A 14,168-nucleotide genomic window follows, 5' to 3' on the forward strand; every position below is an offset into this window, starting at 1 on the left:
TAATTTAACCACAAACATTGGTCACTTGTTAAAACACAGAGGTTATGGAGGTTTGAACAAAAACTTGGGGGTTCTCTGAAATAATAAAGTAGACAGTATAGGTAATTGTACTATATGCTGCTTTAACAAAATCCCCCTAAGCTTTTCCCTTTATGTGGAACTTGGTATGATCAAATGTTCCTGTCTGAACGTTGCTGCTTTGGGATGAGTTTCTACTCTGTCAAATTTTCTTCCTTTTATTCAGTATTTGGCAAACTAATATTGTACTCAGGTTAGTAATCAAGACCAAACCTTGACCTCGGACTTGACTGCAAAATGTCTGTGACTCATTGGTTGCAACATACATCACTATGAAATGCACTTAAGGTTCCTTTATGTAGAATTTTTGATTCCCCCCTTAAGCACTCTGCTTACAAGTAGCAGGGTTCGGGGATTTTGTTTTCTTTTCATATGTACATCAAATATAAAATTAAATGAGACGTCAGTGATCTGAGAAGTAAGAGTTTGTTCCAACCCTATGTGAGATTCTGTAGATTGCATTAAACTTAAGTACAGAAGCCTCAAATAGGATAGATTTTCTTTTTTCCCTTGTTCTGTAAGCCAGTAAATATCTGTTTGCATTAGTGTCTTTTGAGACCATTGCTGTTTTGATTCATTACCATGCCTTATACTAGAAAAAATGACAGTAACAGTACTGATACATGTAAGGAGAGAAGACTGGTTAGGATTTTAGTTTAATTTAAGAAAGAAACACAGATTTTTTTCCAAACAGATTACCAATTGGTGTGCAATAGCTGTGTAATTGTTGAAGTGAACTTGCACTGAACTTGATCTGAGAACCTCTCCCAGAGGTTACATTTTACATGTCTAATTTTTAAGCAGCTTCTTTGACTGTGTGTGCATACATCCACAGAGAGAAAATCCCAATTGTTTAAGTAATTAAAATACTGTTTTGCCAACTGTGGGTTGTGTTACAGAAAAGCTACGTTTATAGTGATGCTTATCCCCAGAAGAAAGCAGGGCTACTTTTTATGGAGATCCTGTAGAAGGGAGGTTGCTCCCCCTGCCTCCCCACTGTATGCATGCACAGCTTCAAGTGCTGCCTGCTCTGACCAGAGAGAAAATTAGCACGGCAGAGTATGTAGATGCTTTAAAGCAAAGGAACTTCATGCTGTTCCTCCTAGTGTGTTCAGCTGAGTAACCCAACAGAAGAAGGAACATTGTGTTTTTGTGAAGGAAGTGTCAGTGGTGTGATATAGCGAAAGGTGAAGAGTCAACTCCCTTTTTTCTCTAGTTAAGGCAACTAAAATTTTCCATGTGATGAAGCCTCCTGGCATCCATCTTTGGTGAGGGTGCAGGGAGGAGCTGGCAAGATGCAGCATTTCATCTAGGATTGTGATTTTTTTTTTTTCCCCTCTTTTCCTTTGTACAGATTTGAAGACTTGAGGTTTCTTATGGACTCTGTCCTGAAACCTTACTGTTCTGTTTCATGTGTTTTATTTGAAGAGGTATTAATTTTTAAACAGAACAACTGTTCATCCATGTTTAAATGGTGATTAGTGTTTGCCTGGGAAACATATCATAAACTCAAGCAGAACTGCTAAAATACTCTGCTCAAATGTGTCACACAGACATTTCATATCTGCCTTAGCCTTAGAAATCCTTTTAAAGGGAATTTGCAGGAGGCACAAGAGCGTAAGCCTTCTCTTCTGTTGCTTAACTTCACTTGCCTTCATCTTTTGACATACACATAATGAAACCTCCAGACCATTCAGAGGCAGTTTGTGCAAATGCTGGCAAGGAACACTTAATATATTTGTATTAATCCACTACTTAAAAATCATCCTTCATTTACAGTAAAGGACTGTTCAGTATTCTTTGATGTGATAGCATATCAGTCATGGTTCGCTAGTTTTCTGAAGTATTTGCTATTCAAAGCAGTAATGACTGTGAAGTGCTGTCAATATTTGATTTGTTTTCTGGCTGCAATACCATTATGATAACTGAAGAAATCAAGAAGTAGAGAATAAGAAAAGGAGTGACAGCTCAAATTAGTAGTTTTATTAGGCTCCATTTGTTAGTGTTACTTATCGTTAACTATAAATGTGCTTCAGGACCTCTCAAGAATCAGCTTAATTGTGTTTTTATTAAACCATCACAGAGCCATACTCTTCAGCTTCTAACTAAACATGATGTTTAATATTCTAGGTAGCTACAAATAGGAGATCCCTTAAATTCAAGGTCTTCAAAAATTTACACCTGATGTTTTTGGAATAATTATTCTGGAGGAACCCCTGTAGCAAAGCTAGCTATATATGACAGTCTTTTATACTATTTAGTCATTAACCAAAAGTGTGTATTTTTCAGCAGAACCTAAAACAACATAGGTCTCCCTGACAAATGGGTGTCAGTTTTATTAGAAATATGTAACTACCTGACTTCATCTGTTTGAAGTGTTTGTCTTCTCTTTTTAGCCATGGGGTTCAATCTTAAGGAACTGGAATTTCTTAGCTGTGACACATCCTGGCTATATGGAAAAGGCGATATTGCATTCCTGACGTATGATGAAGTGAAAGCAAGATTGCAAAAATACAGCACAAAGCCTGGGAGGTGAGAGCTTTTGCTGATTACTGCTCTGGGCATAAACTTGCTGTCTAAGAAGCTACATAATTAGTCTAGGTTCATATTTCTAAATTGCATGATGCTTACACTCACTGCAATGTTCAAGGAGTAAATTTTTTGGCCTTTTTTTTTTTTCTTTTACAGGAGTGCATTGGAGTAGTAGTAGGTTTGGTTTTGGTTTGGTGTTTTGTTGGTTTTTGTTTTTGTTTTTTTCCCTTTACCAATAATGATTCAATATCACAAACTTCACCCAGAAAAGGAATCTGTCAGGTTAAGTATCATGAGGTGTAGAGTTTTAAAACAGTTCCTAAAGGTATTATGCATACTGAATTACTCAAACTGGACTTCTGTCATTTATGCCAGTTCTGTTGTCCTATTTTGTATTCAATCAAATTGGAGAAATAAAAACAAAAATAATCATTGATGAATTTAATCCTATAGAAGTTAACTTTTATTTTGCTAGTTTTACCTTTCAGTTATGAAGCTTTTTTCCTTGATGTGTAGTTGTCTAACTTCTGCTGCAAGGTCACATGTAGTTAAAAGAGAATAATTTTGAAACTTTTTAGAAAAGTCTAGCAAGTTATACCCATATTCTGTACTTGATTTCTTTGGATTTTCGGCAAACAATATACTGCATCTTGTTTAGTTAGCTGGCTGGTCAGGTGCATATATACAAGAACCTTATGGTTCCAGTAGAATAACGTTGATTACTTTAGCTTGGCACTCATGAACACTACTACAAAAGCCAGATAGCTAGGCTGATTTTGAGAGTGGTTGCTATACTTACCATTTTATCTATTATTGATTCTCATTCTGTGATTATAAAAGAGAAGTAATAGAGAAATTATCCAAAGTTGTCTTTATGTTCCTTGTAAACAGAGAGGTAGTTTTGAGACAATTTTTATTGCGTATCAGAAAATTACTTTCTGAATTGCTTAGGTGAAGTGAAATTGCTTCTTTAGTCTGTCTAAAACATTCTGGAAATTACAAGATTCTCTTCAAATTAATAGTTACTACTTCAATATAAAGTTTACCCTATTGAAGGTTGTAAGAACTATGCCATGCTTCAGGGAGGCTAAGATTTCTCATTTTAAATGGTTTGGAAGGAAATAAAATATTGAGGTATTATTAAGAAAAACTGCTCTGTACTACAAAATTGAGCTTGTGGTATTTCACTCTGAGATGCTTTTCTGAGTGAGGTTTTTGCACATGAGATAGTGTCTGACATGAAAGAGTTTTTAGTAAGAGGAACTAAATGTGCTTAATACTATTGCCTGTAATCTTCCTTTTCCTCCTACTGTGCTTTCTGTCTACCTTATATATACTCTCAGCTGTCACCTGTAACACACAAAGTATTTAAATTTAAGTCTGGTTGGGTAGATCTTTTCTGAAGTAGAAGTGATATTTCTTCTGTTCTGTTCACCTCCTCTGGTATGCACAAAATGAACATTGCTAGTAGAGCAGTTTTTATTATTCATCATTCACATTTCTGTTGTATCTAAAGATGTTTTTATATTTCCCCTTACATTTGTTCAGGTTATTGGCCCATCTGTGCACAAAAAGTGTATGTTGTAGTTATGTAGACTTGATAATATAATATGCTGTTCTTGAAATGGTTTATAGGCACATCTAAATGTACATAATAGGACTATTCACAGTGAATGTGCAGCTTTCACGTTGAGAACTAAAAAGCAAGCAAGTGTGAAGTTGAGGGTAGGGTGCTACAGTTACCTTACTTCTCCCCATGAGGAACTGGAAGTGTAAAAGATGCAGGTTTATTTGTTATACAAAGAACATGTGGCAAAATTGGGAATGTGACCCAAATCTTTAGAGACCTAATTTAATGTCTTAACCAGAGGCTATCCTTGCCCTCTTCCCCTTTTATTGCTAAACTCTGATTAATACCGACTTTTTATTCATCATGTTTTTATCAAGCTACATTTTCAGACTGAGTTGCACCCGCTTGGGACAGTGGGCCATTGGGTATGTGACTGGTGATGGGAACATACTGCAGACCATTCCTCACAATAAGCCATTGTTTCAAGCTTTGATCGATGGCAGCCGGGAAGGATTGTAAGTACAAATTCCTCTAGTCACCATAGATATGAAATCCTGATTTCCTTGTTCTTCCCATATAGCTAGTTATTAAAGATCTTTAAAACAGAGAATCTGGATATGGTGTTTAGCATTTCCTTCGAGTTTAAGGAACATCTTTTTTATTCATTTGAAAAACACTTGTTTCTAGGTAATTCCATTAACCAATGTTAACAAAGGTTAACCAAAACTATATCTCATAGCATATAAATTCCATGAGAAAATAAAATCATGCAACTGTCATATTGATTCCTCCACACACCACCACCATCCTCCACCAGATGCACTTAAGGTTATTGAACAGTTACTACTGACAGTTACTTATTTGTCTAACTCTGGACAGTGATTTGAAAGATATGTAATTGCTTTTTTATATATTGTGCTGCCAGAATGTTTTCCAGATTCTAGTAGTTTCCTGAAAAGATTTATAATTATAAGAGAATCTTAAGTTTATTGGGAGATGCATACATTTTTACTAGGTTGACTGAAGTAAAAGACAAATTTTTGTTGTCAGAATCTTCACTGGGATACATGTTTTGATATATCCACATGATCTTTATGGGGGAAAAGAAAAAAAAAAAAAAGAAGGGACAACAAGATTGAGAACCCCCTTTACAATCTGGCAATTTTTCTCAGTCCTGTGCAGTCTAGTAATTTTGTGTCCCAGGTATGATGATTTCATACCTGTAATAAACAACGTACTTAAAATGGTAATGTTTCTGCTTGACAAAAACTGAGAAAACAAAAACTAGAGCTGAGAATATTTAATGCAGAGTGAAGTTTTTGTACCCTATGTAAATACAACTTTATCACAGTATGATTTAACAACATGACTTTCAAAAATCTGTTTCCTACTTAGAGGTAAAAGGTCTGCATATAGAACAACTTAGTGTCTCTGTAATACAATTTAACCTAATATTAATTTCCCACAGGACTGAAATGCTCCCGTCACTTTTTACTTGAAGTCCAGTCCGCATCTTGGATTCTTAGTGTAGATTCTTGTCATGGTATACACATATGTATATACATCTTTATATACACAGATACACACATATATATACTATTATGACAGATATATAAGTAAAATAATACACAAATGTATGTTATCTTCTATTCTGCTTCATTACTTGAAATAGTCTGTAGTCACTGAGTATGATGCTTGCAGTAGAGGGATCGTAAAGAACACATGCTCACTGTGAAATGAAGATCTAAAATATTCTTTTGAGCTACGTTCAGAAAGTGATCTGATAACAAAGCTCAGGTGCATTCTGGTGGTGGCTATGCATGTGGTGTCAAAGACTTTCTTGTTCTGTTATAAATAGGGTGTCAAAATGCATATGTAGCAATTCACTTGCACCCAAAAGATAAGAAAGGTGGCTGAGGGAAGGTGATGAATTTTAGTTAGTCTACTGTAACCTGTTCCGCTGCTTTTGAAATTCCATAGGCATTATTTAGCTTATAAAGCTAAAGAAATGTACATATTTATAACAATTTCTTGTGATGCAGCTATCTGTTCCCAGATGGACGAAGTTATAATCCTGATTTGACAGGATTATGTGAACCCACACCACATGATCACATAAAAGTCACACAGGTATGTTGCAGAGTTTGTCAGCTATTTTGTAATCTTCACTTCCCTTAGTATCTCATCTAGCATGCGTTAAAATGTGAGAAATAAATTTATATGAGTGAAAATATGTTGTTGATAGAATGTCTTAGACGAAGGACAGAATAATAATACTTTAAACTCTAGAGCTGATGGTGATGCAGACATCATGTCTTGAAAAATTTTGTTTATTCTAAGCCTCTTCCAAGTAAGAAATGTGTTAATAGTTATTAAAGATTTTTCTGATATTTGTGTTACAGGTTTATGTAACTTCTTCTTGTTAATAGCAGATGTGAGTACAGAAATAAAAGATCAAATGATAGTTTTAAGTCATGAATAGAAATGGTACAGTTTGTTGACAGGTCTAGAAGCAAAAGTACGGTTCATCTATCACAAAAAATCACTTCCAGGCTCTCTCTCCTTTCTTCTTTGTCTATTGTGCAAATTAAAAGAGAGTTCAGGGAAAAGCAGCAGAAATAATCAAGTGCTTAAAGAAAACTGGAATATCTAGATATGGTATTATTGGAATGACCATTCTGAAAATGTTTCCTCAGTAAGAAAATTCCTAAAAACAATTACCTGAAGAAAGTCTGAGTCCTTCTATTCTCTGACTTCCTTCTTTTCTGGAGCACAAGAAGTTCCACCTCAACATGAGGAAGAACTTCTTTACTGTAAGGGTTCCAGAACACTGGAGCTGGCTCCCCATGGAGGTTCTGGAGTCTCCTTCCTTGTTTTATGACCCATCTAGATGTGTTCCTGTGTGACCTGCCCTAGACTAGATGGTCCTGCTCTGGCATGGGGGTTGGACTCGATGATCTCTGGAGGTCCCTTCAACCCCTAGTCATTTTGTGATTCTCTCCAGTCTTAAAATAGTAATGAAAGACCAATGCAAAGATACCAGATACTTGTGTTGCACAGAACAATTTCCCAGCCCAATATCCATACTTTTCCTTAAGGAAAGGAAAAGTTCTCGGTGATTAGTGTTCTTCACAAGCCAGTCATGTTGAGTTTTCAGTTCACTGAATGAATCCAGTTGCTTCTGAGCTTGTCTCATAATGACACATTAATTAATTCTGATGCTAATTCAACAGTCTGAACTATGTGAATGTTGCTTTAATATATAACCATTGTAGTTTAAAGGTGTTGCTAGAGCTGCTTAAACTGAAAAGATGATATAAAAGTGACTGCAGGGCTAGACTGCTGCAGATGGATTCTTTATGAGAGCTCCATCGTAAGCATCTTTAGTACAAACTGACTATGGCTGCAGATACAAACTGTCTATTTTATTTTCTCTTTTTCTTAGCCTCATCTCATCAAAATGTGGCTTTTCAAGACTAAGAAAGCTTTATTTCTACAGAAAGGCATTCGATTGCCAATTCCCTAAAAATACCTAATTCTAGAAAACTGTTCAGTATGTTATTTATTCCTCCTGAAGGTGTACTTATATCTTCCTGTCAGTCTTTGTAAGGATACAAAGAACTGAATGATCTCTGCATAACTGTTGCCATGTTACTCTGGGGGTTTTTCTTGCCATAATTCCTTTCACAAGGGTTATTTCAGCTAATCATAGTACCATACTGCATTCTTGCTGTAGGTAGAATGTCCTTTTGTCAATTTTTCACTTCAATAAATTTTATTAGTCCTAAACTGATACATAGGAAAGGAAATCCCAATTTTTTTCAAAGTCATCACTTAATTTCTCATTTGCAACCATGTGTTAAGTACCTTCATTTTAACTGCAGCCAAGGAAAAGCAAGATCTATGCCTTGCATAGCAGTTGTGTGCGAGGAGTCTGTAGAAAATCTAATAGGCAGATATATTGTTGGGTTTTTTTTTTTTTGTTTTTTTTTTTTTTTTTTTTTTTGTAGCATGCATTGTAGTATATCATAGGTTTGAAGAAGTAGAGAAGTAAGCTGTTTCAGTAACCTTAGGAGCCTTTTAAGTAGATCAGTAGCCATAGTTTCCTTGACTAGTGAGTAAAGTGGCTTGGAAAACGGGGAACTCAGAAAAATGCTTGTCACTAATGGTACTTAAGTGTGTTCTTTGTGAACAAATCTCATTAAAGAAATAATCACTTGACTTCCTTTTGTTACAGGAGCAGTATGAATTGTATTGTGAAATGGGTTCCACCTTTCAGCTTTGCAAAATCTGTGCAGAGAATGACAAGGATGTGAAGATAGAGCCTTGTGGACACCTTATGTGCACTTCTTGTCTTACAGCATGGCAGGTACTGTCATAGTTCAGTTAATAAAGAGGAGGATTAATTTCTCTGTTAGTTCCTGTTTAGACTGTGGATATATATTTACTTTTACAGATACTCACTAAGAGGGTTCAAGGACATAAAGGTTTAAAATGATAAACTTCTTGAATTTGTGGATCAAAATCTGTGAAAAATAAAATTCCAGGAATCATTAAATTCATACCTGTAGGTTTGCCAAGGCTATTTGCTGACTGCTGCTAAGTGGAAACTATTTCCTGAGCACAGTGTCCACTCAGAGAGTGGAAGCTGGACGTTTGGTGCTAATTCAGCCACCCCAGTCACTTCATAATGTATTCAAAACACATGGAGAGGAGAGGTAGCAGCTGGGAGTGGATAACTGACTAGACAGTGTTTTATAAGGAGGCAGGATGTCTTTGGGGGAAGAAAGGTTTAATCAGTGTTGTAAGTCATTAAATGGACTGGAAAAATAAGCTTAGGGTTCTTGTGTTTCATGTTAATAGCATTAACTGAACCATCAAGCTTTAGATAGTTGTTTGGGTAAGAGATTGAATGGAAGGGAAACGCTGATCTCTCAATGTCATTTACAGAATATTCCGAAAAATACAGACTTCCAGTTGGCCAGTCACAAGTGATGTTCCCCAGAGCTCAGTACTGGGGCCAGTTCTGTTTATTATCCTTATCAAGGATCTGGATGAGGGATCAAGGTCTCCCTCAGTAAGTTTGCTGACAACGCCATGTTAGGCAGGTGTGTTGATCTGCCTGAGGGTAGGGAGGCTCTACAAAGCAATCTGGACAGGTTGGATTGATGGGTAAATTATATGAGGCTCAACGAGGCCAAGTGCTGGGTCCTGCATTTGGGTCAGAACAACCTCATGCAACTCTCCAGGCTTGGGGGAGAGTGGCTGGAAAGCTGTCTGGTAGAAAAGGACCTGGGAGTATTGATCAGTAGTCACCTGATATGAGCCAGCAGTGTGCCCAGATGGCCAAGAAGGCCAATGGCATCCTGGCGTGAATCAGAAATAGTGTGGCCAGCAGGCCCAGGGAAATGACTGCATCTCTGTACTTGGCACTGGTGAGGCTGCATCTCAAAATTTGTGTTCAGTTTTGTGCCTCCCCCTACAAGAAGGACACTGAGGTGCTAGAGTAGACAGTGCTGTCTGTACAAAAAGGACATTGAGACGGTAGAGTAGACAGTTGCTTCTGTCTGAAGAAGAGCAGCTAAGATGATGCAGGGTCTAGAGAAAAGTCTTGGAGGGGGACGGGACACACCTTATCATTCTACAACTACCTGAAAGGAGGTTGTAGCGAGGTCAGGATCAGCCGCTTCTCCCAAGCACTGAAAGATGGGACAAGAGGAAATGGTGCCAGGGGAGTTTTAGGGTGGTCATTAGGAAAAAATTCTTTATCAACAGAATTGTAAAGCACTGGAACAGACTGCCCAGGGAGGTGGTGGAGTTACCGTCCCTGGAGGTATTTAGAAGACATATAGATGTGGTGCTTAGGGACATGATTTAGTGATTAGCTGGCAGTGCTGGGTTAATGGTTGGACTTGATGATCATAAACGTCTCTTCCAACCTAAAGGATTCTGCGATTACTGGTAACACACGTTAGTGTGTTCAGTTCATCTTGATGGACATAAGTGTCTCTGGGAAAAGGGAGGACTGAGTACCCTTAGTTCCGTGCAGTTAACAAATGTTTGACTCAGAAATTAAAATCAAAAGCAGAGGTCAATCATCTTTACAATTTCAGACTTTTTCTTCTAATAGGTGCTTCTAAAACTGAATCAGTTCTGCCTCCTTCTCCCTGCCTCCTCTTTTGGTTCCATATTCTGTGGGGAGAAGTAAGGGTCATTCCATATTCAGGCAGGACTGTGTTCCACAGTTAGGTACCAGGTACTTCTTTAGTTACAAATATAGTGAGAAGAGTAAAAACAATTCTTGTCTCTAGTCTGTTTTTGACCTGATTTTAAATGAAGTCATCTCAGTTAATGACTTCTCATTCTTGTGTTTGAGATATGACTTAAAGTGCTATAGTTTTTATTTTCAAATTTATGGTTAAGAAATAATAATTTGCAAGCTAACACGATATATCAGAGGTATCATTTGAGCTTTTTTTTTTCCTGTTAGCAGTAAAGCTTGCTGAAAAAATGGCTATTATGAGTTTTCGATTTGGTATTCTTTCAGAAATCTGAGTTTGATGCTCCAAAGACAAATCTTTCAAATTGCCCACAAATAAAAAATTCTGAGAAAATTCCATTTTAGACATAACCAAATAAGAATATTTATTTCACTACTATGCATCTGCTGAGCTGGAACAATATTTCTCATTTCAGGAGCACCCTGAGTACCCTTTCTCTGTTCTTAACAGTTTCATTCTGAATGATGAAAGCAGAGATCTGACTATGTTAATATTTGACTTTAAAAAAAAAACTCTGAAATTCTAAGGTCTGTAGCACCTTTTTTTTTAATCTTAAAGGACTGAAATCTTTGTACTTTTGATTATTGGGTGTTTCATAGTCTGGTAGCAGCACATTCCAGTGTTGTGGCACTGATATGCTTTCATTCTGGAGACATGAGACGTGAAGGCCCTCAGTATGTTGGCCAACAGCTAGGGATTCAGTGAGAGAACAGTAAGGCATTTTAGACTCAGAGAACTGATGTGTTTGAAAACATCAAGCTTCATCAGAACTTAGCACCAGCTCTAATTGGCCAGGTACATTTCAGACTTCATTACAGATTTAACTTTTGTATAATTAGTGAGGCAATGAAGAAATATTGCACTGTAACAGCATCAGCTGTTGCAAGCTTCTGGTGGGCTAGTATTTAATTGGTAACATAATGGCTCATTAGACATGCCTCAAGAGGTCCAATACAGATGTTTTCACTAAGAAGAAAAAAATTGAGTAAGCAACATGAGATCTGCGTAGAATAATAAGGATGGTTCAGAGTTGTTCATGTTTATGGAGATCAGTCTCTCAAATATGATTAGATTTGGTTTAACTATTTCCTTTTGTATATTGCAACAGGTGCAAAATTTCACTTTCTTCCACAAAAATCTATTCTTGTCTAAAAACTACACATCTGGGCTTGACTCTAAAAGCATATGGGCATATATGCTAGATTGTAATGTGCATGGTAGCTGCTCTCCCAGTGAACTAAATAACCTTATTTAGATTAGGGTGTGGACAAGCATGCGTATTCACATTGACGTCTCAGGTCTCAGTTTTAATTTCTCAGCTGAATACGAATCTCTGCTGCTGTGACTGATTACAGAATATATTTTGGTGTGCTTAGGGTCTTTGAAAAAGAAAGGAAGGCAACTGCTAGTACAAAACTATTTAACAACACAGATACAAGAAAGGCTTGAAAATGAAAAGCTTTTTCAGTCTTTCAGATGAGCTTTTGCCTCATCTGTAAGACTGTTTTTTGAAACTGAAACTGTAAAGAATTGTATGAGTAAGAGAGGACTTATTTTCACTTGACAGTCATTATTATGTCAGTAGGTCCATACGATTTGGAGGCACTCTTAGAGGTAGTAAGTGATGTTGACTAGTCCTTTGTAATTAAGATGCAGGGCTGCTGAATGTAGATGACATGTATCTTTTTGTACAAAATGGAAATCCAGCACTAACCATGTAAACAGACAAGACTGTTCTCAGGAGACCTCATTTATAGTTATTTGGCCTTGGATATGGTTTGTCCACAAACTGTAAAATCATGTCAGTTTAGTAAGACTGGAAAGTGTCAAGATAAAAATAATGCTAGAAGAATATTAAAGCTGTCCTTATATCTGAAAAATCAAAAAACTGTGATTGCTTGATGATATTTCAGAATAGGTAGGTTGTTTAGAATTAATTTTGATGTCTGAGTCTTTTTAGCTTTCTTCCTGCCTGACTGCAAATATGACACAATGTGATTTCTGAGTTCAGATTGCATTATCTTGATCTCTCAAAGCTTTAGAGTTCTTTTTTTAATAGGAGGCGTGTTGGTTTTTTTTTTTTTTTTTTTAGATGGTATGTCTTTGAATTTCTAACCAAATGGCTTTTGAGATAAAAGGTGTTTTTTGTTCAAATTATGTTGCTCCTCTTGATGGAACAAGATATTTATAGGTGCTTGAAAGATTACTCTCTGGTATTTCTGTTCATTAGTCTGAAATCTTCAAAGATTTTTTGATTACTTCTGATGAAGAAAAAAATTTCTGAAATGAGCAAAAGAAATGGAAATATGGCTGCTTGAAAATAATTATACCACTTGGAAATTAAAATTAAAGTAATTCTTCTTATAACGTGAAAATATTTCCTTATTTTACATAATTTATTGAAAATGTAGTAAAGTCTTGGTTTGTTACTTGAACATGTCAAAAAACGTTTGTAACTCTAGATGTTCTGTGTGCGTTTTGCTGAATGATGGTAATTTTGCTACCTTGATGGATTGTATGTATGTTCTTCAGTAAGTAAGAGCTTCATGCCCTGAAGCTCATCTGCATTTTCTAACTTAAAATGAAAAAGAAATACTTTGTATTTAATATAAAAGCTATATAATAAAATACATTATCTCTGTCTACTCACATTGCCTTCTTTCCTCCGAAGAAACAGGAACATTGTAATCCTAAAAAGCAAGGTGGTATTTTCTGACCTGTAATACCAAGACAATTACAATTTAGGTGCTTTGTGGAGGTAATGGTTGCATTTTGATTAGTTGTTTTTCAGTGAAGCTTAATCTTCTGAAGAGAGACAGCTTTAGAAGTGCAACTGTTTCACCATTTACATTATACCATCAGTTAAATATCTATGAATTGGTTTCCTGTTTACTCCAGTGCTTCTTCACAGGCTCTTTGGGACATGTTAAGGGCATATTTGCGTAGAAACATACAAGATCTACTTTTAAAATTACTTCTATTTCTTATTTTTAAAAATCTGTGTTCTTGTTTGTCTTGCTATAGGAATCTGATGGCCAAGGCTGTCCTTTCTGCCGCTGTGAAATCAAAGGAACTGAACCAATCATTGTGGACCCGTTTGATCCAAGGGATGAAAACTCCAGGTGCTGCAGTATTATTGATAGCTTTAGTATGCCCATGTTGGACTTGGATGATGATGATGATAGAGAAGAGTCTTTAATGATGAATCGTTTGGCTTCAGTCCGAAAGGTACATTTTCAGATAGTTTACAACAGATAAAGTTCTAGCTTTGTAAATGAAGCTGCCTGTAATTGTAAACAGTGAGAGGCTGCACTTCCTTCTCTAGGTTTCAGCAGCTCATTGAACAGTTCTCAGGTTGTAAAAACAAAGTGGTTTGATACAGCAGCAGTAATACTCATGTTGAATAGGAGGAGGAAAATAAATTCCAGATTCTGAGCTGATACAAACTGAATTAACTTTGTTTATAATGGAGGTAGCATGATTCTGCACCAGTCGAGAACTCTTCTCCAAAATACGCTATACAGACAATTCCCTGACCTTTTATTCCTGAGGAACAAAAAAATCTCATATATACGGAATATATTATTAGTTTATGCGTTTGTGTATACATGCACAGAATATTTTAGGATTAAACATGAGCTTCTGAATAAGTTATGAATATTATTGCTTTGTAAAAGTACATTGGAAACCAATTCATATTGCATATG

At 36.3% G+C, this 14,168-nt stretch overlaps 1 protein-coding gene across 1 annotated transcript in view; it reads left to right on the plus strand.

Annotated features, from left to right (window-relative positions):
- Nucleotides 1-13,689, plus strand: part of LOC103777142 (E3 ubiquitin-protein ligase CBL-B-like) — a gene marked incomplete at its 3' end in the record, with an annotated part of 88,966 nt that extends 75,277 nt beyond the window's left edge. Inside the window, 6 exon segments of the mRNA XM_008944683.1 lie at nucleotides 2,475-2,534; nucleotides 2,537-2,610; nucleotides 4,558-4,695; nucleotides 6,223-6,310; nucleotides 8,418-8,549; nucleotides 13,486-13,689. Of these exon segments, the coding sequence (XP_008942931.1) occupies nucleotides 2,475-2,534; nucleotides 2,537-2,610; nucleotides 4,558-4,695; nucleotides 6,223-6,310; nucleotides 8,418-8,549; nucleotides 13,486-13,689 (696 nt within the window).
- Nucleotides 13,690-14,168: the final 479 nt, after the last annotated feature.

This window comes from Merops nubicus, unplaced genomic scaffold (genome assembly GCF_000691845.1).
Source record: "Merops nubicus isolate BGI_N331 unplaced genomic scaffold, ASM69184v1 scaffold5167, whole genome shotgun sequence".
Lineage (NCBI taxonomy): Eukaryota > Metazoa > Chordata > Aves > Coraciiformes > Meropidae > Merops > Merops nubicus.